At 41.8% G+C, this 27,649-nt stretch overlaps 1 protein-coding gene across 1 annotated transcript; it reads left to right on the plus strand.

The window, feature by feature from the left end:
• The first annotated feature begins 1,541 nt into the window (after positions 1–1,541).
• Positions 1,542–26,027, plus strand: LOC122931384 (stomatin-like). The gene is made up of 7 exons (XM_044285457.1): positions 1,542–1,605; positions 15,693–15,796; positions 15,880–15,952; positions 20,765–20,847; positions 21,371–21,574; positions 23,835–23,969; positions 25,822–26,027. The coding sequence occupies exons 1-7, from the start codon at positions 1,542–1,544 to the stop codon at positions 26,008–26,010; spliced, it is 852 nt and encodes a 283-aa protein (XP_044141392.1). The 3' UTR covers positions 26,011–26,027.
• The last annotated feature ends 1,622 nt before the right edge of the window (positions 26,028–27,649 follow it).

Genomic DNA, 27,649 nt, shown 5'->3' on the forward strand with positions numbered 1-27,649 from the left:
AATTTGTCCCTTCCCCCAGAAAATCTGTCAGGTAGAACAACCTTGGGTTCCACAGCAACCTGGTTACCCATAGCAACCGCAGGGCTTGCGGTCTGCTGCAATTGCTTCTGTTGCTGGAGTACTCACGCCTTCAATCCTGCTACCTCCAAAGACAGGCCTTGAAGTTGCTTTGTCAAAGCAGCAATAGGATCCATACTGGATTATAAATAGGCAGAAAGAAAAAGTTTTTCTTTTTTTTTTTAACCTACACAAAATAAGGGCCAGATATAATATCACGACCGGCGTGCCGATCACATACGTGACGCAAGGGGAGGGAAGAGGGAAGGCCCTGTCCAAGGGAGAGGGAAAGATGGTGACCCCTAAATCACCTTGAGGCTGGCACCTGACTGCCCTGACGTTCCTAGATGGGTTTCTCACCCGTACGCCGATCACGTGCCTAAAACCCTGGCTTTCCCTAAGATGAGCCCTAGGTAGTGAATAGGGCGGTGGGAACACTAGTCCGCACCACTAACACTAAAGGAAAACACCAAGGAGAGGACAGACAATACAGACAAAACATATAATCCCAGGGGGGCGACAACAGTGGACAACAAAAGCCCAACAGGGATCCGGAGGGTAACGCTCTGGAACAACAACCAGGAATCACAGCTACACAGCTCCAGTGAGTCAGTATAGAAGTCCAGGCAGGAAGCTCTCATTAAGAAACAGCGTGAACTTTAGACATAGAGCGTGCAGACACCCGCTGCGACTTCCTGACCCCGGGTATAACGGAGTCAGACGTGGCTCTTGACACCCTCGTGACAAGGGCCCATAGCAATTATGTGGTCTGCCTCCATGGTAGGTACCGTACTGATTGCTTAAAGATTATGTACACCTTTGGGGGCAATTTTTTTATGCTTGCATTTGACTCATTTTGGCTAAAAGTAATTTTTATTAAAAATAATCTGTTTTTCAAGCTTTGTGAATAATACTTTTTGCTTTCACTTTGTGCTGGTCCTTTAATAAACCTTATCTCTAAATTACTAAAAGGTCATAAACACTTATTTAAGTCACATTTTTATCAGTAAAATAAGAATTGAGCTATAAAGTCATAGATTAGTGACAAGGAGCCATCAGATGGGCTGCCTGACAGAACAGAGAAAATTCAGATCCTGCTACTAGAGAAACTCAAGCCTGCGCAGGGGTTCAAAATTTGTAATAAAGACCAACTGGAAAAATTAATTTTAGCTCAAAATGAGTATAATGCAATAATAATAATAATAAATAAAAAAAATTGCCCCCAAAGGTGCACATAGCCTTTAAAAGCATTTGTCACCAGACTTCACAAATTAAACTGCATACATTATTAAATAGATCACTGATGAGGCTGGTGGACTCACCTTGAAAATCCGTGACAAAATGAGAGATGGTTATGTCCTCCAGCCTCATCAGGTCTAAGATCTATTTAATAATGTACATATTATTGTAATCTTGTGATATCTAATTCTGAATAATGTCAATCATTCTTTAAAATATAATCTATGTCATCTGAACAGGTCACCATGGAAATAAACACAGAGTCTCACGTTCCTGAGCACAAGAGGCAGTCAAAAGTTGAGTTGGTTGGTAAGTGCCTTCTGCTGCTCATGTGTGACTTTGATGACATCTACTATAGGGTTGCCTATAACTTTTTTCTCTCATTGGAGGATCGATGAGGTGAGTGTGAGCGGTTTTTTAGAGGCTACTTGAACAAGAGAAGAATCACGTGTAATTTTTCAGAGTGGATTTTCGTGCGGAAAAAACACAGCGTAATACAGAACCCGCAAAGTGTGAGAGATTAGACAAATCTCATGTACACTCTTAATTTTTAATTAGGTGTCGAAATTGACCTGCTGTGCGAATTTTGAAATATGCAGATTTTACCCTTTTCAATAGAAAAAACTCCCTCTGCAACTCTCTGCATTAATTATCAGGAGGGGCAGTGTAAACGTGATCACGCCTGGGTCTGTCAATCAGATTGCAGGGGGAGTGGAAGTTGCAGAGAGAGCTGAGCCTCTTGTAACGGTAACGCCCCCGTTGCTCCTCGAGGCTCACTTGCATATATTAAAACTTTATTTTTCTCAGAAATGCCGGCACATATGAACAACACAGATGCACAGCAGGACTCTAGAGTCAAACAGCAAAATTGTGCTGACCTGAATTGGCAGACATTGATTTTAGGTGCCATGTCGCATGTTACAATATTAATGAGGTCTCCAGAAATTAAAAACCCCAAGAAGTGACCCCATTTTGGAAAGAGCACCCCCGTATGAACATTTTAAGTGGTGGAAAGGGTACTTTTCAGCAAACGGGTGTCTCATAGAAGGCAGAAACACTTGTTAAAGGATTTCAAAGCACATATTTGTGAAAATTAAAAAAATTACTAGCAGACCCCAATTTTTCACAAGGGGTTAAAGGAGAAAATGCACCCCAGTATGTGTTCCCCATTTTCTCCCCATTCAGGAAACACCTCATATCTGCTTGTAGCCTGCTGTATTAAAACAGGGGTTCAAAACCCGCGGCCCGCAAGCCTCATGCAGCCCCCAGAGCCAAGGTTTGCGGCCCCTGTCCTCCTGGACAGAAACACAGCTGGTCGTAAAATCAGCTGTGTTTCTGCCCACAGCGCCGCACGATGGATTATTACAGCTCCTGCTCCTTTACTGTAGCAGGAGCAGGACTGTTGCCCGGCTGTCAGTGACAGCACGAGACTCGAGGAGAAGGCAGAAGCAGTGTATCAACGCTTCTGCCTTCTCCTCAGCTAGGTGAGCGTTATGGACCCTGCTTGGGGGCAGAAGAGCGCAGAGCTGCAGGGTTAGAAGACCCTGATCAGCGCTGCCTGTGTACAAAGCTCCCACAGCAGACTGACTTCCCCTGTAACTGGGGTTCCTTTGGATGCCCCAGTTACAGTGGAAATAGTGCAAAAAAAAGTCTGTGTTCCCAAAGGTCTTTCAGTGACCTCTTGCGGACAAAGATAATAATGTGGATATTATGTGGCAAAAATATATTTAAATAATAAAAAAAATTACAAAAAGTGTCAGTGTCCCCCAAAGGTCTTTTTATGACCTCGAGGAATATTATTTGTAGCAGAAATATATTACAAATTAAGTTAAAAAAGGTAAAAGATAATAAAATACATAAAATCTTTTTTTGGGTCCTTCCCTTCCTTGCTGTCTGGGGGACGACCTGGAAAATGTTCCCCTGGTAGACCATGGGGACCATGAATTCCTGAAGTACTGGGAGCCTCCTCGGCCTGGCCTTGAAAAATTAGGGCCTTGATAACCACCTCTTGGAACTGAAGGAAAGTTCCTGTGTGGCCTACAGATTGAAATAGCATGCACGCATTGCACATTGCCATCTGTACAATGTGTACGGCCAGCTTTTTGTACCACACTTTCGTGTGGAACTGTAGGGCTTCAGACATTGGCTCTGACATTGGCTAGAGCGTTGTTCCAGACAATCGCAGCGCTGGCAGGGGACGCCAAACACTGATGTCCCTTGCCTCACCTCGGAGGAGACAGGTGCTGACCAGTTCCTGAGGATAGGTCAACAATATGTACTGGCTACACAACCCCTTTCATTTGGAGAATTATTACTTCAGGGGCCTAAATGAAGTTTGCACAGCAGGCCCATAGTCGACCCCCCTCCGATCAGTTGTTTGAGAAGGCAGTAGCACTGCGGCCTCCTGACAGCTAACCAAGCACAGACCGCCGTACACTGTATAGCAGCTGTACTTGGTATTGCAGCTCATACCCATTGACTTCAATAGAGCTGTGCCTAAGCCTTGTAACTGATGCCTAGGCAAATCTGCAAGAAGACTGCAGCGCTGCTGTGAAAGCTGATGCTATCTCAAACAGCTGATCAGCAGGGATCCTGGGTGTTCGATCTCCCCAGATCAGATACTGATGACCTTTCCCGATAGGTCATCATTTAAAAAATCTCAGAAAACCCCTTTAATTCATCAATTTACTTATTTATGTGAGTAATATATAATGAACTATTGCATTTAGTTATGTATTCACTGTTCACTTTTTGGGATTTTTTTTCATTGTGCGTTGTCTTATATATTGGTGCACAGGCATTCTTTATATAGCAGTATATTTGTAGATTGTAAGCCCCCGTGGGCAGATAGCATCAGCTTTCACATACAGTCCTGATCAAAAGTTTATGACCACTTGAAAAATGGCAAAAAATCATATTTAGCATGGCTGGATCTTAACAAGGTTCCAAGTAGAGCTTCAACATGCAACAAGAAGAAATGGGAGTGAGACAAAACATTTTTTGAGCATTCAATTTAATGAAAACAACAAATAAACTAAAACCAGGCTGTTTTACAGCTGATCAAAAGTTTAGGACCACACCTCCAAAAAAAACGAAACTCCCCCAAAACAGAAATCCAACTTCCAAACATGAACTCAGTAATGAGTAGCTCTGCCGTTATTCTTTATCACTTCAAAAATTTGTTTCGGCATGCTTGATGCAAGCGTTTCCATGAGGTGAGTGGGAACATTTCTCCAAGTGGTGAAGACGGCCGTACGAAGGCCATCTACTGTCTGGAACTGTTGTCTATTTTTGTAAACTTCCCTTGCCATCCATCCCCAAAGGTTCTCAATTGGATTTAGATCAGGGGAACACACAGGATGGGCCAAAATAGTGATGTTATTCTCCTGGAAGAAGTCCCTTGTCCTGCGGGCATTGTGTACTGTAGCGTTGTCCTGTTGAAAAACCCAGTCGTCACCACACAGACGAGGGCCCTCAGTCATGAGGAATGCTCTTTGCACCATCTGGACATAGCCAGCGGCCGTTTGACGCCCCTGCACTTCCTGAAGCTCCATTGTTCCACTGAAGGAAAAAGCACCCAAGACAATTATGGCACCCCCTCCACTGTGGCGCGTAGAAAACATCTCAGATGGGATCTGCTTGTCATGCCAGTAACGTTGGAAACCATCAGGACCATCAAGGTTAGATTTTTTTCTCATCAGAGAATAAAACTTTCTTCCACCTTTGAATGTCCCATGTTTGGTGCTCTCTTGCAAAGTCCAAACGAGCAGTTCTGTGGCGTTCAAGGAGACGAGGTCTTTGAAGACGTTTTTTGTTTTGAAGCTTGTTTTTTGTTTGTCTCAGATGCTGTCTGATGGTTATGGGGCTGTAGTCAGCACCAGTAAGGGCCTTAATTTGGGTTGAGGATCATCTAGTGTCTTGACGGACAGCCAATTGGATCCTCCGGCTCAGTGCTGATAAAAAATTTTGGGTCTTCCACTTGACATTTTTGTTCCATAACCCTCAGGATCATTTAAGAAATTCCAAATGTCTTACTGCGTCCCACCTCAGCAGCGATGGCGCGCTGTGAGAGACCCTGCTTATGCAGTTCAACAACCCGACCACGTTCAAAAAGGGAGAGTTTTTTTACCTTTGCCATCACAACGTGTGACTACCTGACAGGAAATGACAATGAATCCACACCTTTGCACAGATTTGGCCTTTTAAAGGCATGTGGTCCTAAAATTTGGATCAGCTGAAAAACAGCCTGTTTCAGTTTAATCGCTATTTTCAATTAATTGAATGCTCAAAAAAATGTTTTGTCTCACTCTCATTTCTTCTTGTTGCATGTTGAAGCTCTACTTGGAACCTTGCTAAGATCCAACAATGTAAAATAAGATTTTTTGCCATTTTCCAAGTGGTCTTAAACTTTTGATCAGGACTGTATGAACCTAATAGTAGTTAAAAAGGACCGGTCACCTCTCCTGACATGTCTATTTCAGTAACTACTTGCATTCCCCATGTAATAACAATTCTAGAACATCTATTCTTATGGCTCTGTGTTGTGACATTCCTTTATTATTTCTACTAGAAGTTATGAATAGTCAGCAGCTTGCAGTAATGGTACAGATGGGTGTTACCATTTGGGGGGAGGGGGGGTTGGTGTCCCTGTACAGTCTGACACCAGCAGCACTGATTGATACATCAGCTACTAGTAACACACTGCAGACTGCTGGTAATTTATGTGTAAACTTCTAGCAGGAATAATAGAGGAATGGCACAACACAGAGCCATAACAATTGTTATTAAATGGGAAATACAAGTAGTTACTGAAACTGACATGTCAGGAGAGATGAAAGCTCCTCTTTGATTGGGGTGAGTTAATTTAAATGGCGTGTCCTGCAATGATGATGCCACTGCTGAGAAAGGTACCTAAAAACGTGCGTCGGGGTGTGCACCATCCTGGCTGAAGCATCAGCTATGGGTGATATAACCTCACAGTACTGTATGATTTTATTTTATTTTTTCTTTCCTTCTTCTCTCCATTTCTTTTTTATTTCAGTTATATAAGAACATATACAAAATCCGAAAGATCCAAAATTCCATATTACACCAATGAATATAATAACATTTTACCCCAAACTACCCACCCCCCACCCTTTGGAGAGAGAGAGAGAGAGAGAGAGAGAGGGACGAAAAGAAAAAATATATTTTTTCTGTTCTCTCACTATATCTCTCAGACACCTGTTCCACTTTAATCAAATTAGCAACTGCTTCTTGCCACTGTCCCACTGTAGGGGATCTCTGTTTACCCATTTCCTAAGTATAAGGAGTCTAGCCTGAAATAGTACTTTACCCAAAAACAATCTTATATCTTTTTTTTTAGCTAAAGATGTTCAGTTGCCCCTAATATACAAACTACTGGGTCTTCAAAAACTTGAACACCCAGAAATACTAATATAATCTCTGCAATTTCTTTCCAGTACCTAAAAAGTTTGGGGCATCTCCAAAAAGAGTGCATAAGATCCGCCTTCTCTCCCCTACATTTTGGGCACTTATCAGAAGTTCTCACACCCATTTTCTTTAACCCCCAAGGAGATCGATGTAGTCTATGCACTATAAAAAACTGAGATACAGTCAGGTCCATAAATATTGGGACACCAACACAATTCTAACATTTTTGGCTCTATACACCACCACAATGTATTTGAAATGAAACAAACAAGATCTGCTTTAACTGCAGACTGTCAGCTTTAATTTGATGGTATTTACCTCCAAATCAGGTGAATGGTGTAGGAATTACAACAGTTTGCATATGTGCCTCCCACTTGGTAAGGAACCAAAAGTAATGGGACAATTGGCTTCTCAGCTTTTCCATTGCCAGGTCTGTGTTATTCCCTCATTATCCCAATTACAATGAGCAGATAAACGGTCCAGAGTTAATTTTAAAGGCAACCTGTCACCAGTTTTATGGTTTCCTAACTAAGGGCAACATAAATAAGTGACTGATTCTCTTAGCCACATGCTGGGTCACTTTCTTTAATTGACCCAGTCAATCTGCCAACATCTTGTATTGAAATGCTCCAACTGATAATGATGAGTCCTGAATATTTATGAGCTCCTGACTCTCCCGACCTACCTGCTGCTGAATGAATTTTTCCATATGAATCAGCAGCAGGTAGGCAGGGGAGTGGCTATAGCTGTTAAGTAAAGATACGCTGGACTCAAATCAGCTCATTAGCATGCGGCATGCGGCATCTTTGTGTGTATATTATGAGATAACCATCTGTCACACCAGTAAGTGAATACATCTAAGGTACTTTTTAGTAGTTAATGATTGTATATAATTAGTTAGATTATAATCAAATATCCACATGACAGGTTCCCTTTAAGTGTGCTATTTGCATTTGGAATCTGTTGCTGTCAACTCTCATAATGAGATCCAAAGAGCTGTCACTATCAGTGAAGCAAGCCATCATTAGGCTGAAAAAACAAAACAAACCCATCAGAGAGATAGCAAAAACATTAGGCGTGGCCAAAACAACTGTTTGGAACATTCTTAAAAAGAAGGAATGCACCTGTGAGCTCAGCAACACCAAAAGACCCAGAAGATCACGGAAAACAACTGTGGTGGATGACCGAATAATTATTTCCCTGGTGAAGAAAACGCCATTCACAACAGTTGGCCAGATCAAGAACACTCTGCAGGAGGTAGGTGTATGTGTGTCAAAGTCAACAATCAAGAGAAGACTTCACCAGAGTGAATACAGAGGGTTCACCACAAGATGTAAACCATTGGTGAGCCTCAAAAACAGGAAGGCCAGATTAGAGTTTGCCAAACAACATCTAAAAAAGCCTTCACAGTTCTGGAACAATATCCTATGGACAGATGAGACCAAGATCAACTTGTACCAGAGTGATGGGAAGAAAAGAGTATGGAGAAGGAAAGGAACTGCTCATGATCCTAAGCATACCACCTCATCAGTGAAGCATGGTGGTGGTAGTGTCATGGCGCGGGCATGTATGGCTGCCAATGGAACTGGTTCTCTTGTATTTATTGATGATGTGACTGCTGACAAAAGCAGTAGGATGAATTCTGAAGTGTTTCGGGCAATATTATCTGCTCATATTCAACCAAATGCTTCAGAACTCATTGGCCGGCGCTTCACAGTGAAGATGGACAATGACCCAAAAGCATACTGAAAAAGCAACCAAAAGAGTTTTTTAAGGGAAAGAAGTGGAATGTTATGCAATGGCCAAGTCAATCACCTGACCTGAATCCAATTGAGCATGCATTTCACTTGCTGAATAAAAATCTGAAGGGAAAATGCCCCAAGAACAAGCAGGAACTGAAGACAGTTGCAGTAGAGGCCTGGCAGAGCATCACCAGGGATGAAACCCAGCGTCTGGTGATGTCTATGCATTCCAGACTTCAGGCTGTAATTGACTGCAAAGGATTTGCAACCAAGTATTAAAAAGTGAAAGTTTGATTTATGATTATTATTCTGTCCCATTACTTTTGGGACCTTAATAAGTGGGAGGCACACATGCAAACTGTTGTAATTCCTACACTGTTCACCTGATTTGGATGTAAATACCCTCAAATTAAAGCTGACAGTCTGCAGTTAAAGCACATCTTGTTCGTTTTAATTCAAATTCATTGTGGTGGTGTATAGAGCCAAATATTTTAGAATTGTTTCAATGTCCCAATATTTATGGACCTGACTGTATCTTATGTGAACCCCTTTCCGACACCGTAGTATAACTTCTAAGAGCATCATTCCACTTTTCTTCCGTAAAAGACAGAAGCTCTTTTTCCCATTTTCCTTTGGCAAGTATTGTAAATCCGTTTTTTTCCCCTTCCATCAAAATCCCATATCTTTTTGCCGTTGTTCCTCTTTTTTCTCCTTCATTGATAAATTTATCTATTCTATCTGATTGTTGTTCCTTTCTATATTTATCTAAATGCACCGATGTCTTCATAGCATTTTTGAGCTGAAACTATTTATAGATATCCTTTTGGGGGATCCCAAACTCCCTGACCAAGGTATGAAAATCCTTCAGTTTATCTTCCTCAAATGCTTGACCTAGATATTTCATTCCTTTTTTATCCCAGTCTATATAAAACCTAATCTTTTGCAATTCCTTTAAATTAATATTTTTTCCAAATCGGTGTATACTGCAAATAGCCTTTAATCTCTAATATTTTTTTAACTTCCACCCATATATACTCCATTGAATTAAATATTCTATTTCCTGTGGTATTTTTCCCCAGTGTACCTGACTCCAAGTGAATCACTCTAAGTGATTAATTTCCCCTCTCCGCCCCATTTTAATTAATTCCTGCCTTCCCACCAAACCATTCAAACTTCCCTTTATCTGACTATATTGTGTTATTTAATAATAATAAAAAAAACTGTTGGGAACAGCTAATCCACCTTCTCTTACTGGGAGCTGAAACACTTCTCTCTTTAACCTAGGAATGGCACCTTTCCAAATAAAATCCCCCATTAGACTATCTAATAACCTAAAAAATCTTCTTCAGCAACCTCATTGGGGCATTTTGTAAAACATACAGTATTTTTGGAAGAAAAATAATTTTTATTACATTTACCCAACCCTGAATTGACAACGGTAATCTTTTCCAAATGTATATTTTAGTTCTAAGTTCTTTTATTAAGGGGAGTACATTTAACTTTTCATATTCTTCTATGTTTCCGGAGATTTGTATACCTAAATATTCAAAACTCTCGTGTTTCTCAAGCATATGCACCCTTGAGTCCTTCTGTAATTGCCCCTTCCCTAATAACATCATATGGGATTTTCCCCAATTAATATTTAAACCAGAAAAAAAAAAGAACTTATCTATTATATCTATTACTCTATTAAACTGGTCCCCAGTGTTGTGCATAAATAATAAGATATCATCAGCATATATTAATATTTTTTTGTCTCCTTTCACGTATTGAAAACCTTTACATTCCCTATCATTTCTTATTATACATGCCAAAGGCTCTATTGCAATAGGAAATAGTAATGGGGAGAGAGGGCATCCCTGCCTAGTGCCCCGATAGAGGGCAAACGGCAGGGAAAAGCTCCCATCCACCATCACCCTAGACCTCGAATTGGAATATATAAGGTGAATCCATCTTATAAATCCCTCCCCTATGCCAACCATTTTCAAAACTGCCCATAGATACTCCCACTCAATACAATCAAATGCCTTTTGGGCATCCAGTGAGAGTATAGCTTTCTCCCCAATTTCTGTCTTATTAGCTTCAATATTAAGGTACAACCTTTTTATATTTGAATCTATTGTTCTCCCGGGTATAAAACCTGTCTGATCTTCATGGATTATACCTTTAATCACCTTAGAAAGCCTACCTGCCAAAACCTTTGCCAAAATTTTAACATCCGTATTTAGTAGAGATATTGGTCTATATGAACCGGGGTCTAGTTGTTCTTTACCCTTTTTTGGAATCAATGTAATAATTGCTTCTTTCATAGAGTCTGGTAAATCACCTATTTTTGGGCCTCACAGTGTCGCTCTTAATTCTGGTATTAAGACCTGCACAAAGGTCTTATATATTTCAAAAGGGAGTCCGTCACATCCTGGTGTTTTTGCAGGTTTCACCGTACACAAGACCTGTATTTCTAAAATAGATATTTATTTTTCCAGATATTCCTTTTGGGCCTTAGATATCTCTCTCAGAACAATCTGATCTAAATATTGGTCCAAATCTATTTTTGAATATTGTGCCCTAGACTTAAAAAGTTCCTGAAAATAATCCACAAAAACTTTTTTAATTCCTTCCGGTGAACTGACTATTTCATCCGTATTATCTCTAATTACTCTAATGACTTCCTTCTCTGATTTTTTACTATACCTGCTAAAATTTTACCAACCTTTTCTCCCTCTGAGGCTAACCGAAACCCTTGGAAAAACTATTCTTTCCTACTTCTCTCTAACTGATATATTTTTAGCTTTTCATGTTCATCCTCCCATTTCTTCTTGTTATTTTCAGTAGGGTTCATTATAGATACTAGTCTTGCTTCTTCTAATTTTTTTTTCCAGTAAATTCTCTTTTTGTTTATTAGTTTTCTTCCAATAATTCACCTTTTTAAACAACAATCCTCTTAAATATGTCTTGGCAGTATCCCAGACTATCAATCTACTAGCGAAGTTATTGTTCTCCTGGAAAAAAAGTTTTAACTCCACCGTTATACTTTCTTTATCTGAGATTAACGATAACCAATGAGGGTTGAACTTAAACATTGGCAAGTTTTGCTTTCTGTTCAAGTCCAATTCCATTACCACAGCACTATGATCGGATAAGGCCATAGGCAAATACTTTATCTTAATCCTATTTTGGGACATTACATTTTTATTTCCCAAAACCATACCTATTCTTGACCACGTTTGATGTGATTTAGAATAACAGGAATACATGGTTTCTTCCGGGTTCAGAAAGCGCCAAACATCAATCCAGTTAAATTCCAAGGCCAATTTAAAGTCCACATTTTGTATTCTTCCCCCTCTGCTAGACATTCTATCCCGGAGTGGACCCATTACAGCATTATAATCTCCTATCGCAATCATTATACATTCTTGTCTATGCAGCATAAATCTATACAACTCATGCAACACTTCTAGCTTATATGGTGGTGGAATATATATATTTGCGATTACCATTTTAACCCCTTCTATATTACATTGTAAGAAGAGGTACCTACCACAGTCGTCCGCCTCGTATGCAACACACTCAAATTTAATCTTTCATGTACCAAAATTGAGACCCCTCTGGATTAAGTAGTGTATACCGAGTGGTACCCTTCCACTATCCATTTCTTCTCCAACCACCTTAAGGATTCTTTGTCTAAGTGTGTCTCTTGGAGGCAAACGATGGCTGGCAGGAACCTCTTCATCCACTCAAGGATAGCATATCTCTTTACTCTCTCTCGCAAACCTCTTACATTCAATGAGAGTATCTTAACCATCTAGCAGAGAGGGAAGAGAAAAAAAAAACACACCCCCTCTCTCTCTTCTCCAAAATACCTCCCCCCCACCCTTCTGAGTAGCTCCCCCTCTGCTGATGAGCAGTCGAGGCAGCTCCATTGCCTAGCATAATGGCTCCTTACCCCCCCCGCCACCCCCCCTCATAAACCCATCCCATCCGCCCATTTGTTAACTTCTATAGGTGTCTGAAAGAATTCAACCCTTCTTTTGTATTCCACCCTTAATTTTGCCTCCCTTAATCTCTTTTTTGCAGTTATAAACTCCTTTCTGTGTGCATTAGTATCGGCTGAATAATCTGGGGAAAGTCTTATCTTTTCACCATGTATCTGAAATTTTTCTGAGGTTCTAGCGTCAGACAATATTGTATCCCGATCCTTAGCAAGTAAACATTTCACCAACATATGTCTGGGGTAATCCCCTGGGACCCTGTTTTTTGTCGGAATCCTATGTGCTCTTTCAATAGCAAACAAAGGGTAGAGAGTACCCTCCTTACAATTCTCCTTTATCCATCGCTCAATAAATTCTATACAATTATCCCCTTCTTCCCATTCTGGGATCCCTACACACCTTATGTTTGTTCTTCTCGATCTATGTCCTTGATTTATTAATTTGTTCCATCTTATTATTTATCTGTCTTAGAGCTACAACCTCCTTCTCTAATTTCTCAACAGAGTGCTCCAGAGAGGGGATCCTTTTTTCCATCTCATGCAATCGCTGTCTTATTTTCTCCAGCTCATCACGTATTACACTGACATCAGTTTGCACTGCCCCGATCTGTGTCACTATACTCCCCATTACATTTTCCATCCTTGCACCACCCGGAGCCCCGTTCTCCTGTGTCAATACATGCGTCTCTGTAGCTATAGTTTTTTCTATCTGTAGAAAGTTAGAACCTGGGGAGTTAGGGATCAGAGGGGGGGGGGGGGGGGGCATTTTATACTTGCTTTCTCCTTTTTCTTTCTTTTTTTCTTTCTTTTTTCTCCCTTTTCCTTCCTTCTTCTCTCTCTTCCTTCGCCTCCCTCCCCTTTTTCTACTCTCTCCCACTTCCTTTCCCCCCTTTCCCTCCTCTTTCCCCGCTCACCACTATTACAGCTATTCCCCAACAATTATCTCAAAAGTACAGTTGTCTTAATCAACCACATTAAATCAGATATCATTAAATACAACTACAGTTTGCAATATATTAAAATATTATCAACAAACAGTCCAATTAGACAAGACCATACGCTTCACCTTAGTCCCAGTATAATTACTGTTATAAGGGAAAATAAAAAAATTATTAGAACAGGGAGTGTTAATAATAGGAGGAAAGAAAAAAAAATGAATCCAGTTGGCAAATTATCAATGCATTTCCTGTTATCCTGAGGTAGTCACATAAAACAACTCCAAAAAATCAGTTTTTCTTAATCTGAGCCAATTCAGTCAAAGAGGAGGAGTTGGAGACACCACAGATTCAAAATAATTAGTCCAACAAGAGGGGTGCCAGCCTGATACCTTTAATGGAAAGGGTTGGGTTAGATTAGAGTCGGTTAGTCCCTGGTTAATCCGGGAGAGTTAGATGAAATTAGAAGGGGTTAATCGCATGAGAGAATTTTCACAGAGGGTTAAAGTCAGGGTCAGGGTTGCAATATAGATATATATAAAACGGTCACTGTACACTGTACTCCACAACCATTTGAATGTCTTCACCCCCCTTTTTTTTCCTTCCTTCTTCTCTCACTTTTTCCTTCCTCAAGGGATCATCAACCCCCACAAACAAATGCTGCAGAGCGTCCAAACAGCCTCCAATTTCCACTCTCCAGCTTCCAACCCCTCTCCTTTTTCACTCCTTTGACTATAGCGTGGCTTCTGTATTTATAAAATAAATCCCACCTAGCCGGCAGAGCTCCTCTCTTCTAAACAGCTGCTTGCTTCCAATAGCCTCCCTCAATAGCCTTGAATCCAGCTCACACGACAGGCCACCTGGGGGGGGAAGCGACTCCACAACTTATACAGGTGCTACCTCCTCCGCATACTGCACTCAGTCGCCGCCAGATCCTCTACTCCTCCGTACCTCTGGACCGAGAGCTCACCACCCAGGTATCAGCCACGGCGTCCCCGGCAAAGACATCGCAACAACGGCGGGCGGGCAGAGCAACTATACAGACATGGAGAGCGGCGCCCAGGGATCTCCCTGCACTTACTGTTATACCTGGGCGCCGCTCCGTTCTCCCGGTATAGCCTCCGGTATCTTCATATTCCAGTTATTTAATGTTATCTCCTATCCACAGGGGACAACTATCAGACTGTTCAGGTCCGACCTCTGGGATCCCCACGGATCACGAAAACATGTCCTCCCTCCTCACAATAATGAAGCAGCAGGTCCAGCATACACACTGCTGCTCCATTCATCTCTAAGGGACTGCCGGAGATAGCTTAGTACGGCACTCCATTCATTCACAAGGGCCGCAAGGTACAGGCCTCAGTTATCATGATCGGTGGGTGTCCCAGCAGTCGGACCCCCACTGATCTATTAGTTATCCCCTATTATCTCTTATCCTGTGGATATAACTAGAATGCCCCTTTGATCTTTGTATATATGAATTAGGCTGGGGCTACATGGCGATAGGCGCCCCGTGACACACGACGTACTGCAACGCAAGAATTGCAAACATAGAGACCTGATGGATTTTGTGTTGCAGGGCATGACATACAGCGAATTGCTGCCCCAGCCTAAGTCTCCAATGTTATAATCAACTTCCCCGGTATGTTCACACTGCTAAAATCCACTGTGGATTCCATTGTGGAAAATTCCTGTTTTGTGTGGCATAATCCGCCATCGACAACACAAACAGCTTCCTATTGACTTCAGTGGTGAAAAACGCCATCATGTGCACATGGAGGCTTTTCCTTCTGCTACTGATTTCAAATCTGCTTATGAAGTTCCATGTTACTTCTTTGAAGTCACTTCTATAGGTCCACATCCGTGTGGCCTTTCCGCAGGTCATAGAACATGTCCTATTCTTGTCCATTTTACAAGAAGAATAGGTTTTTCTACTGATGGGAGTGATATCATTGCGGAATGCACATGGCCGGTATCCATGTTTTGTAGATTTACATTGCAAAATACATACAGTTGTGTGCATGAAGCCTTATTATAGAAAAAGCTAAGACTGATGTCAAAATGTAGAGCGGAAGTCACCATGCAACTACAGTCTATAAGCCGGAAAGTAGGATGATAACAATATAATGAATATACAGCAAGAGCTAGGGCTGAGAACGGGGAACACAGAAATGCCTCTTGAGCTGATCTGCATTTTCAATTACAGGATGTCTGATCCGAGTTTGTATTATGTTTTTGGTTCGTCTATTTCCACCAGTTATTATAACTTATTAAATTATTATAAATTCTGTTTTTTAGATGCAATAAAAGGAGATATTGGTGTTTGCGGCTGGATGATTATGATAGTATCTGCTCTGTTTGCTGCCATCACCTTCCCTTTTTCCATCTGGTTCTGTGTTAAGGTAACTGTAATCAGCAGATTTGTATCAAGAGCTATAACCTTCTGCGGAGCCGTCATGCTTACTTTATCATGTGTATTCTCTAGATAATTAAGGAATATGAACGTGCTGTGGTGTTTAGACTGGGACGTATAGTCTCTGGAAAAGCCAGAGGTCCAGGTAAGGTCTACTACTATCATAAGGGATATATGTACAGTCGTGGCCAAAAGTTTTGAGAATTACACAAATATTAGTTTTCACAAAGTTTGCTGCTCAACTGCTTTTAGATCTTTGTTTCTTTGATCAGTTGTTTCTGTGATGTAGTGAAATATAATAACACGCACTTCATACGTTTCAAAGGCTTTTATCGACAATTACATGACTTTTATGCAAAGAGTCAGTATTTGCAGTGTTGGCCCTTCTTTTTCAGGACCTCTGCAATTCGACTGGGCATGCTCTCAATCAACTTCTGGGCCAATTCCTGACTGATAGCAACCCATTCTTTCATAATCACTTCTTGAAGTTTGTCAGAATTAGTGGGTTTTTGTTTGTCCACCCGCCTCTTGAGGATCGACCACAAGTTCTCAATGGGATTAAGATCTGGGGAGTTTCCAGGCCATGGACCCAAAATGTCAACGTTTTGGTCCCCGAGCCACTTAGTTATCACTTTTGCCTTATGGCACGGTGCTCCATCATGCTGAAAAAATGCATTGTTCTTCACCAAACTGTTGTTGGATTGTTGGAAGAAGTTGCTGTTGGAGGGTGTTTTGGTACCATTCTTTATTCATGGCTGTGTTTTTGGGCAAAATTATGAGTGAGCCCACTCCCTTGGATGAGAAGCAACCCCACACATGAATGGTCTCAGGATGCTTTACTGTTGGCATGACACAGGACTGATGGTAGCGCTCACCTTTTCTTCTCCGGACAAGCCTTTTTCCTGATGCCCCAAACAATCGGAAAGAGGCTTCATCGGAGAATATGACTTTGCCCCAGTCCTCAGCAGTCCATTCACCATATTTTCTGCAGAAGATCAATCTGTCCCTGATGTTTTTTTTGGAGAGAAGTGGCTTCTTTGCTGCCCTTCTTGACACCAGGCCATCTTCCAAAAGTCTTCGCCTCACTGTGCGTGCAGATGTGCTCACACCTGCCTGCTGCCATTCCTGAGCAAGCTCTGCACTGGTGGCACTCCGATCCCATAGCTGAATCCTCTTTAGGAGACGATCCTGGTTCTTGCTGGACTTCTTAACAAGAATTTAACCTCTTTCCTTGAAGTTCTTGATTATCCTATAAATTGTTTATTGAGGTGCAATCTTAGTAGCCACAATACCCTTGCCTGTGAAGCCATTTGTATGCAACGCAATGATGGGTGCACGTGTTTCTTTGCAGGTCACCATGGTTAACAATAGAAGAACAATGATTGCAAGCATCACCCTCCTTTTAACAGGTCAAGTCTGCCATTTTAACCCAATCAGCCTGACATAATGATCTCTAGCCTTGTGCTTGTCTCGCCTGAGTTAACAAGACTATTACTGAAATGATCTCAGCAGGTCCTTTAATGACAGCAATGAAATGCAGTGGAAAGTTTTTTTGGGGGATTAAGTTAATTTTCATGGCAAAGAAGGACTATGCAACTCATCTGATCACTCTTCATAACATTCTGGAGTATATGCAAATTGCTATTATAAAAACTTAGGCTACTTTCACACTAGCGTTTTTATTTTCTGGCGCCAAGTTCCGTCCTAGGGGCTCAAATCCGGAAAAGAACTGATCAGTTTTATCCTAATGCATTCTGAATGGAGAGTCCGTCCCTCAGGATGCATCAGGATGTCTTCTGTTCAGTCTTTTTGACTGATCAGGCTTTTCAGAAAAACGTAGCATGCAGTATTTTTACCTCCGGCCAAAAATCCTGAACATTTTGACTGAACGCCTGATCAGGCTTTTTTCCCATTGACTTGCATTAACGCCGGATCCGGCGCCGTGTGTTCAGTCAAAACGGATCCGGCTTTTGCATGTTAAACCCGAAAAATAGGAAAAAAAAGTTAAAGTCCATAAAATGGCAGATCCGTTTTTTCCAATGCATTTTTCCATTGTGATCGAAAGCCTGATCAGGATTCAAATGTAATCAGTTTTCACACGTTTTTCCGGATCCGGCGGGCAGTTCCGGTGTCGGAATTGAACGCCGGATTCAAACAACGCTAGTGTGAAAGTAGCCTTAAGCAGCAACTTTTTTAATTTCCAATATTTATGTAATTCTCAAAACTTTTGGCCACGACTGTACGTATATATGTATTGTACATTAGTAATACTAAGCAATATACTGTATTTTACGATTTTCACAGTTTGTGGCTTTAGCAGTGTTCTGGATAGTATAGTACAGTCCTGATCAAAAGTTTAAGACCACTTGAAAAATGGGAAAAAATCATATTTAGCATGGCTGGATATTAACAAGGTTCCAAGTAGAGCTTCAACATGCAACAAGAAGAAACAGCCTGTTTCAGTTTATTCGCTGTTTTCATTAAATTGAATGCTCAAAAAATGTTTTATCTCACTCCCATTTCTTCTTGTTGCATGTTGAAGCTCTACTTGGAACCTTGTTACGATCTAGCCATGCTAAATATGATTTTTTGCAATTTTTCAAGTGGTCCTAAACTTTTGATCAGGACTGTATTTTATACTGCGAAACTTCACTTAACTCAAATGTGCCGATCCCAATACAGTTATCATCATTTACTCTGGTTTTCGGGTGTAAATTATGACTGAAATCGGTGTAGATTACATTCTAGGCGTATGGACTGCTGGAGGATGTGGTAGATTTATGGCAAGATCTTGTCATAAATTAAGCTCATCCACTGGTGTCGCAGGGACTAACTGGCCTAGAAAACTCCTGTCTTGATAAATTTCCCTCATGCGCAGAGGCAGACCGTCCATAGACCCTACAGGGAATTTTCCTAGTGGGCCCATGCCCATAGGGCCACTCATCTCTGTTGTTGGCTGAAGATAGTGCTGGTTTAGTATTGTTGCCCACATCTCACCTCAGCCCCCTGCTCCATATCTTAAATAGAGACAATGGGAGGAGGACAGAATGTGGCAGCTATTGATGGCCACCACAGGGGGACAACTTCTGGGGAGGTATTCAGTGCTGCTCTATGGTATTACTTACCCTGCAAACTTGTATTGGCCTCATCAACTTGTGTTGTCCCGTCTTCTGAAAGTTACGAACCAACTACAACATTGGGGCCATTTTTAGTTTTTTCCAGGGCCACTTTAAACCCCTGTCCATACGGTATTTGATGCAGATGCAGCGATGTGACTGTCACATGCGGCCTGAAAACCCACCCATCTGTGCTGGTCAATAGCTGTGCAAATGTGGTGTTATGTACCTTCAAAATCATGGCGACCATTGGGCAGGGTTCAGCTAGCTGCATCATGGCTGCCTGGTGGAAGGCCGACCCCATTGCTGCATTTTCTGGTTGCATAACCTGAAGGGGCTGAATAGATGCATGATATAATGGCCATTGTATTTATACAAAATTTTGCAACTTTACATTGCAAATGATGTCATAAAATAAAATGGTGTTATATCATATTAACATATTGTTTTGTCATGAGAAGGAGAGATGCCATGTTGCTGTAACATAAAGGGGAAATCTTGTCCTTCAGTGCCCCATGGTATTGGACATAAGATGATATTTGACAAGAAGCAGGCTAACCCAAGTTATTAGGGCTGCAGGTGACACGTGTTTTCCTGTAGACCTACTGTGAAGAATATGCGTCCACAATTTTTAGGGCTAGACATCGCTTATCTAGACTTTAGTAAGGCTTTTGATACTGTACCACATAGAAGGCTTATCAATAAAGTGCAGTCTTTGGGCTTGGACTCTCATATTGTTGAATGGATTAGGCAGTGGCTGAGGGACAGGCAACAGAGGGTTGTAGTCAATGGAGTATATTCAGACCAAGGTCTTGTTACCAGTGGGGTACCTCAGGGATCTGTTCTGGGACCCATATTGTTTAATATCTTTATCAGCGAAATTGCAGAAGGCCTCAATGGTAAGGTGTGTCTTTTTGCTGATGACACAAAGATTTGTAACAGGGTTGATTTTCCTGGAGGGATACACCAAATGGAAAAGGACTTAGGAAAACTAGAGGAATGGTCAAAAATCTGGCAACTAAAATTTAATGTTGATAAGTGCAAGATAATGCACCTGGGGCGTAAAAACCCAAGAGCAGAATATAAAATCAGTGATACAGTCCTAACCTAAGTATCTGAGGAAAGAGATTTAGGGGTCATTATTTCAGAAGACTTAAAGGTAGGCAGACAGTGTCATAGAGCAGCAGGAAATGCTAGCAGAATGCTTGGGTGTATAGGGAGAGGAATTACCAGTAGACAGAGGGAGGTGCTCATGCCGCTCTACAGAGTACTAGTGAGACCTCATTTGGAGTATTGTGCTCAGTACTGGAGACCATATCTCCAGAAGGATATTGATAATTTGGAGAGAGTTCAGAGAAGAGCTACTAAACTGGTACATGGATTGCAGGATAAAACTTACCAGGAAAGATTAAAGGACCTTAACATGTATAGCTTGGAAGAAAGACGAGACAGAGGGGATATGATAGAAACTTTTAAATACATAAAGGGAATCAACAAGGTAAAAGAGGAGAGAATATTTAAAAGAAGAAAAACTTCTACAAGAGGATATAGTTTTAAATTAGAGGGGCAAAGGTTTAAAAGTAATATCAGGAAGTATTACTTTACTGAGAGAGTAGTGGATGCATGGAATAGCCTTCCTGCAGAAGTGGTAGCTGCAAATACAGTGAAGGAGTTTAAGCATGCATGGGATAGGCATAAGGCCATCCTTCATATAAGATAGGGCCAGGGGCTATCCATAGTATTCAGTATATTGGGCAGACTAGATGGGCCAAATGGTTCTTATCTGCCGACACATTCTATGTTTCTATGTGCTTTACTTACACTCCTCTCTTTCTACGCAGGGCTGATGTTCATTCTCCCCTGCACGGATAACTTTATTAAAGTGGATCTCAGGGTCATATCATTTGTAATCCCTCCACAAGAGGTAGGTTTGTGGAGATATGCTTTTTATGTCCTGTGATGATCCTACAACTACTCAGCCCCACCTGGTACAGATAATTTGCTCCCTTGCTTCAGGGGTGAACAAAGACAGCTGGGAAACCATGCGCAGAATGGCCCCTAATAGGTCATATTAAAGGCCATTTCACATCCTACCATTCATTGTGAGCCATAAAAGTTAGTACCTCACATGCTATGTAATTGTCACATTAAAAGAAGGGGATGTATGTCTACCATTGAGTTGGGTTCTATATGTTCTTGTTCTTAGAACTTGTTGTACAAACCCCGGCCAACACTACTCCTCTTGATTTTAAGTTTCTCTTGAGTTTGGGACCCTAGGTTTGATAGATATCTTTTGGCCTTTTCTCCTCTGCCTGGCCAGTATAAGTTTTGGTGGTTTTTAATAGAGTGCTCCTTTTAAAACAGCAGAGGGCTGTATGTGACCAGGTCAGGTTGTATATCCGCTGAGGCCTCTTCATGTGACATGAGTCTGTGGTGATTTATTTTAGATCCTTACTAAGGATTCAGTGACAACTACAGTTGATGGAGTCATGTACTACAAGATTGAGAGCGCTATCAGATCTGTGGCAAACGTCAACAACGTTCACTTAGCCACTGCACAGCTGGCGCAGACAACGCTGAGGAACATCTTAGGAACACAAACTCTCTCCAGCATCCTGTCAAACCGTGAGGAGATTGCCCACAACATTCAGGTAAGTCCCAATTTAGAATGCCTGCTCTGTTCAATTGTGGGCAGACTTTACACTATGCAAATCAAGCAAGTCAGGAAACCCTTGGGGGGGAGGGGGGGGGCATATTAACTGTGCAGCCAATTCAGCTGCACAGTATTCTATGACATCACAGTATTTATTATCCCTCTACTGTGACATCACTGTGTTTATGATACCTGTACTGTCACATCCTGGTGTTTATTATCCGTGTACTGTGACATCACTGGTATTATCTCTTTACTGTGACATCACTGTGTTCTTTATGATTGAAGTATGACATCACTCAGTTTTTTCTTTTATCCCTGTACTGTGACACAACTGTTTATTATGCCTGTAGTGTGACACTGTAGCTTTAGTGCTCCTTTATGGTATCTATTTATAGTAAATTACTCTTATCTGATCTGGTCCAGGTGATGTAAGTTTTCATAGGTATTAGGGCCAGCCTATTCTCATGAAAATTTGCTAAGAGCAATAAACTAATTTTTGTCCGGCCGCCTCATAGAATATTTTCCGTGCTGCGGCCGGATCTCCGCTGGTCCCCAATACAGCGAATTGGGCCGTGCAGACTTCAGGCAGCACACGTCTGTACATGGTAGCTACGGATCCAGTAGGCAGTTCCCCTGCCGGAACAGTCTGGTGGAATGAGTAACACCAGTGTGAACCAGGCCTTACTAGACTAAATACAGACTAAACATGTTTAGGTTATAGGTGTGCATGTTTATTTTGCATAGTCAGATTTCCATATAATGTCTTTGTCTAACTAAATTGTAATGGCTGGTTTGATGACAAAGTTGAAGGGTTAGCAGTGCTGTTCAGAGCCCTCTGCCCATTCTCAGCTTTTGGAGCGTGAAGAGTATGGATATGAATCTCATATATTTTCTCTAGATCCGTTCTCTGCATGCTCCCATGGCCGAGCAGAGTCGCTAAAAGCTGAAGGGTTAGAGTGCCCCCCCTTCATTTTTCTCAAAGGTTTAGTTACCCTTTAAACAACTTCTACTCAAACCCAACAGTGATACTAATATTTGTTTCGTGCTGTCCAGGGCTGGATTTACCTATAGCTGCAGCAGATCTGTTCTTGCAGTACACAGCCCTGCAGGGTGAGGCGAATGGTGAGGTCACAGGGGTAGTTACTAACCGAGGGTGTTTTTGGTACTCACAGTTTTTTATATACCCTGGGCAGGCGTACAGCAGTGAGGGAGAGGCTGGCACATAGATCCTCTGGGGCACTCTCTATGTATAGGGACCAGGCCGGGTGGTAGGTGAGGTGCCCTGGGTGTTGCGGGTTTAATGTGCCAGTGGCAAGATCCCTTTAAGTTCGTGACGCCAGTGCCGGTAATGGTGGCCCACCGATTTATTGTAGTAAAAATTGAGGAACACAAGTTGCAGTAAACCAGAACTTTCTTTTACTGAAACAGTTCAACTATTTACAGTCTTTAGTTGGCTCTACATGTAAAAGAGTGTAACAGGCAGGCTTTATGTAAAACGGCAGGCAAAGTCCTTGCAAGATACTCAGAGGGAATAACACTTACAGATCAGGCTGCACTTTTCATCAGTTCCTGTCTGACTTTCTCCAAGGCCCGTATGCCCTAAAGCTGGCTTTATCCTTGGGTAGGGAAACCTTCCTCTGGTATATGTCTCGTTGCTGTAGAATATCCTTCTGCCCTTCAGCTCTCTGTTTGGCTAGAAATAAACTTGGCTCTGCACTGTACTCTTAAAGGAATTTGGTTTGTACTCTTAAAGGAATTTCCACACTGACATCTGACTACACACCCCCTCCCTGAACAGGACCTGACTATATATACTAGGTGTTCCCTAGCTCCCTCTACTGTCTAGGAGGAGGAACTACCCCTAACAGGCCTGGTACAGGAGATAACAGGAAAATATGCATAAAAACATAATATCAAATACAATTATCCTGTTCCGCAAAAGGTGGGGAACAACGTGGCCTAATTGACCCTTGTGTAGTGCCCATATTTACCTAGTGGGACACTACATTCTTATAAAGAGCATTGGCTGGAGGGAATTTATTTCCATGCCTAATGTGCAAAGATCGCCTGTCTTGTGAACAGGGCTGAGATTAGAACATCTTGCCTGTAAGCTAAGTACATCTGGTTCCCATCCTATCGACATAAAGTATACTAGATAAAACTGATGTAAATTTGTAATCTTAGGGTATTGTGGTTTACTTCTCTTCTACTGGACCATTGTAGTCTTTCCTGATTCCATGCTTCATGTGTTCTAGTCAATACTTGATAACGCTACACATCAATGGGGAGTGAACGTGGAACGTGTAGAGATGAGGGACGTGCGCCTTCCTGTGCAGATGCAGAGAGCTATGGCTGCCGAGGCAGAAGCTGTGCGAGAGGCCAGAGCCAAGGTAACTGTCTTACTATACAAGCTGCAAATGTCACCTCACATCCACTGGAGCTTCATCTACTTAACACTGATTTCATGTTTCCCATATACATTTTGTTCCACTACCTAGATATCCTAGGTCTAAGCAAAAAGAGTTAAAGGGGTTGGCCAAGGTGTTTTCAAAGGTGGCTATGACCGGGATGACTTATAAAATAATTAAGTAAGCCTTTTAAAAGTCCAGGTCACTCCACTGCTGCTCTATGGTCCTCATTTTCAGTCCCAGCTGTTCGGAAGTGATGATGTCCAAGTTTCTTCATGTGACTGCTGCAGCCAGTCATTTTCCATGACTTCTGGGGCCAGTAACTGGCTGCAGAGGTGACATAAAGACAAATGAGAAGTCATCACTTCTGGATAGCAAGACTTGTAAAAGGTGAGAATAGTTTAGTTCATTATTTTATTAGGTTTCCTAATCATAGCCTCTTGGACAACTGCTTTAAGGTGGATTATATGGGGCCCAGTGTATTGTATGATCAGGTGCAATGACATAATTATGAAGCATGATGTTGCACCCTGCATAGTGGTACTCCATAATGTCGTTTGGAAGGTATGCATGCATGAAATTTGTGGAACAGTAAGGCCCCTTTCACACGGGCGAGTATTCCGCGCGGGTGCAATGCGTGAGGTGAACACATTGGACCCACACTGAATCCGGACCCAATCATTTCTATGGGGCTGTGTACATGAGCGGTGATTTTCACACATCACTTGTGCGTTGCATGAAAATCGCAGCAAACTCTATTTTGTGTGTTTTTCACGCAACGCAGGCCCCATAGAAGTGAATGGTGCTGCGTGAAAATCACAAGCATCCGCAAGCAAGTGCGGATGCGGTGCGATTTTCACGCACGGTTGCTAGGAGACTATCGGGAAGGGGACCCGATCTTTATTATTTTCCCTTATAACATGGTTATAAGGGAAAAAAATAGCATTCTGAATACAGAATGCATAGTACAATAGGGCTGGAGGGGTTAAAAAAATAAAATAAAAATTTAACTCACCTTAATCCACTTGTTCGCGCAGCCGGCATCTCTTCTGTCTTCTTCTTTGAGGAATAGGACCTTTGATGACGTCACTGCGCTCATCACATGATCTTTTACCATGGTAATGGATCATGTGACGGACCATGTGATAAGCGTAGTGACGTCATCAAAGGTCCTATTCCTCAAAGAAAAAGACAGAAGAGATGTCGGCTGCGCGAACAAGTGGATTAAGGTGAGTCGCAACTTAAGGTTAAATTATTATTATTTTTTTTAACCCCTCCAGCCCTATTGTACTATGCATTCTGTATTCAGAATGCTATTATTTTCCCTTATAACCATGTTATAAGGGGAAATAATACAATCAACACAACCTTGAACCCAAATCTGAACTTCTGTAAAGATGTTCGGGTCTGGGTACCACAGTCAGTTTTTTATCATGCGCGGGCAAAACACATTGCACCCGCGCGATAAAAACTGAACAACGGAACGCAATCGCAGTCAAAACTGACTGCAATTGGCTACCGACTCGTGCGGGTTTGCCGCAACGCATTGGGACCTTATTCTGACACGCTCGTGCGAAAGAGGCCTAAGGGTGGACACATCATTCTGTGCCTCCTAACGACATGCTGTCGTTCACTAGAACATCCCTTGACACAGAACTCAAACTGAGGTGGTCCTATGCCAATATGCCCAAAAGTAGGCATTTCCTGAAGGTTTTATGGGCGCTCCTGGAAGGATTATAAGCCGAGCTTAAAGTTGTCTCACAAACCAGTAATAAAGAAAATATCTGAGACTGAGATGAACACTATAAAGTAACACCCATGTTTTCCATTACAGGTTGTGTCTGCGGAAGGTGAGATGAATGCCTCTCGAGCCCTGAAAGAAGCCTCCATGGTGATATGTGAATCCCCTGCAGCTCTACAACTGCGCTACCTGCAGACTCTGAACACAATTGCAGCAGAGAACAATTCCACAATTATATTCCCCATCCCCATTGACCTATTGCAAGGCATTATTAAAAAATGATCGGCCACGGGGCTCTAGAGCCACTTCAGAGGAGGGTATTGTGTAATATTTTATGGAATGGATCTCTGCAGGGTTGGGTAGGCATATTCGTGCAGGGCTGCGGATTATGTGAATAATGCTAAATGTAAAAATGTAAAGAGTCTTGTATGATAACTAGCGCACAGAAAAAGTGGTGGATAGGGTTAGTTGTTGCACAACTCCTCCACTTCTGTACTAGCTTTGATGCATTAGAGTCAATGTGGTTCCACCCAGTTCTTTAGAGGGGAGTTGCTTAAAAACAAAAAATCTTATAAAACAGTTACCTTTTAAACTCAACTTTAAGCATGTCCAACTTTGCAACCAGTTTATGTTATTACTCCACTGCATGCAAAATAAGAAATGAAGCAACTTTACAAAAACTCGTTTAAAAATATCCCGTTGTCTTTTCTCTACAGCTCCTATGTAGACCCTATGTATCTTCATGGTGTCTCCTACAGTCACACACCTGAACATCTGTCCTCTACTTGTTAGCCTACCAAATGCTAGTTAACACAAGTAGGAGGCAGCTTGGTGAGATTGTGACTAATGGTGCCCATTGGAGACCTTCAGTAGTTGTCAGCCAGAAAGTCATCTCTCTGGACTCCCCCATACAGAAACGTGAATGGCTGCGTATGTGTTTTCAATGGGGAAGAGGCGAAAGCTTCAGTCAGACGACTTTGGAGGTGGCCTCCTGAGAGAGAACTGAATTCAATGTGTCTGATCCTACTCATTTCTGACATCATCTGTCAGAGAGTTGGGAGATCCCTATACAAAAGGACAGGTTTGGCCGACAATACTCTAATCTAATGTGTTTGGGTTCCATAAAGGGGCTGTCCGGGATCTAGACATTGATGACCTATCCTCACGATGGGTCATCAAGATCAGGTTAGTAGAGGTCTGACACCCAGCAACTCCACCTATAACCTGTTCCAAGCAGCCACTGGTATCAGAAATAGCACAATGGACTGTGATGGAAGCAGAAAGCTCCATCCACTGTCATACAAACTGACAGAACCTTTAAAAGTCAGACTACAGGTCAAAAATACAGTATCACAGATTTGAGCAACCATATGGGCAGTGTAGCTCATAACCTGCTTGTACCCGATGACCCGTCAGGTAAACAATAAGACAATTTTGGAAGTGAATAAAGGAACAGGTGCGTGATATCCAAACCTGCAAGGACTGCTCATCAAGGTGACGTGAAGAACATCGGAAGACCCAAGGAGGGGCGATCGGAATGAAATGACTGCCTACTTAGAAAAGAATCCTAATGGATTTGAGGTTTAAGATCTGTGAAACCAGAGAGGTTAAAATATTTTATAGCCTATGGCTGCTTTAATTTGAATAGTCCTCAAGAATGTTAACGGAGCTGATGTCCCCTAGTTATGACACAATCATACCTACACTGTACTAGTCCGTGCCTATATCACAAACACATACAAAGACCCCATAGAGCCCTATTAATAGGGTAAACAGTGTATACGAGTAAGAATTCACACCTAGATGGGGTTTTGTATGGTCATATACTATATCATAACTTTGTTCCCGATTATTGTACCCTCCACTAAGGCTACTTTCACACTCGTGTTTGGTCTGGATTCGTCATGGATCTGCACAAACG

The sequence above is a fragment of the Bufo gargarizans genome, chromosome 3 (assembly GCF_014858855.1).
Source record: "Bufo gargarizans isolate SCDJY-AF-19 chromosome 3, ASM1485885v1, whole genome shotgun sequence".
Classification (NCBI taxonomy): domain Eukaryota; kingdom Metazoa; phylum Chordata; class Amphibia; order Anura; family Bufonidae; genus Bufo; species Bufo gargarizans.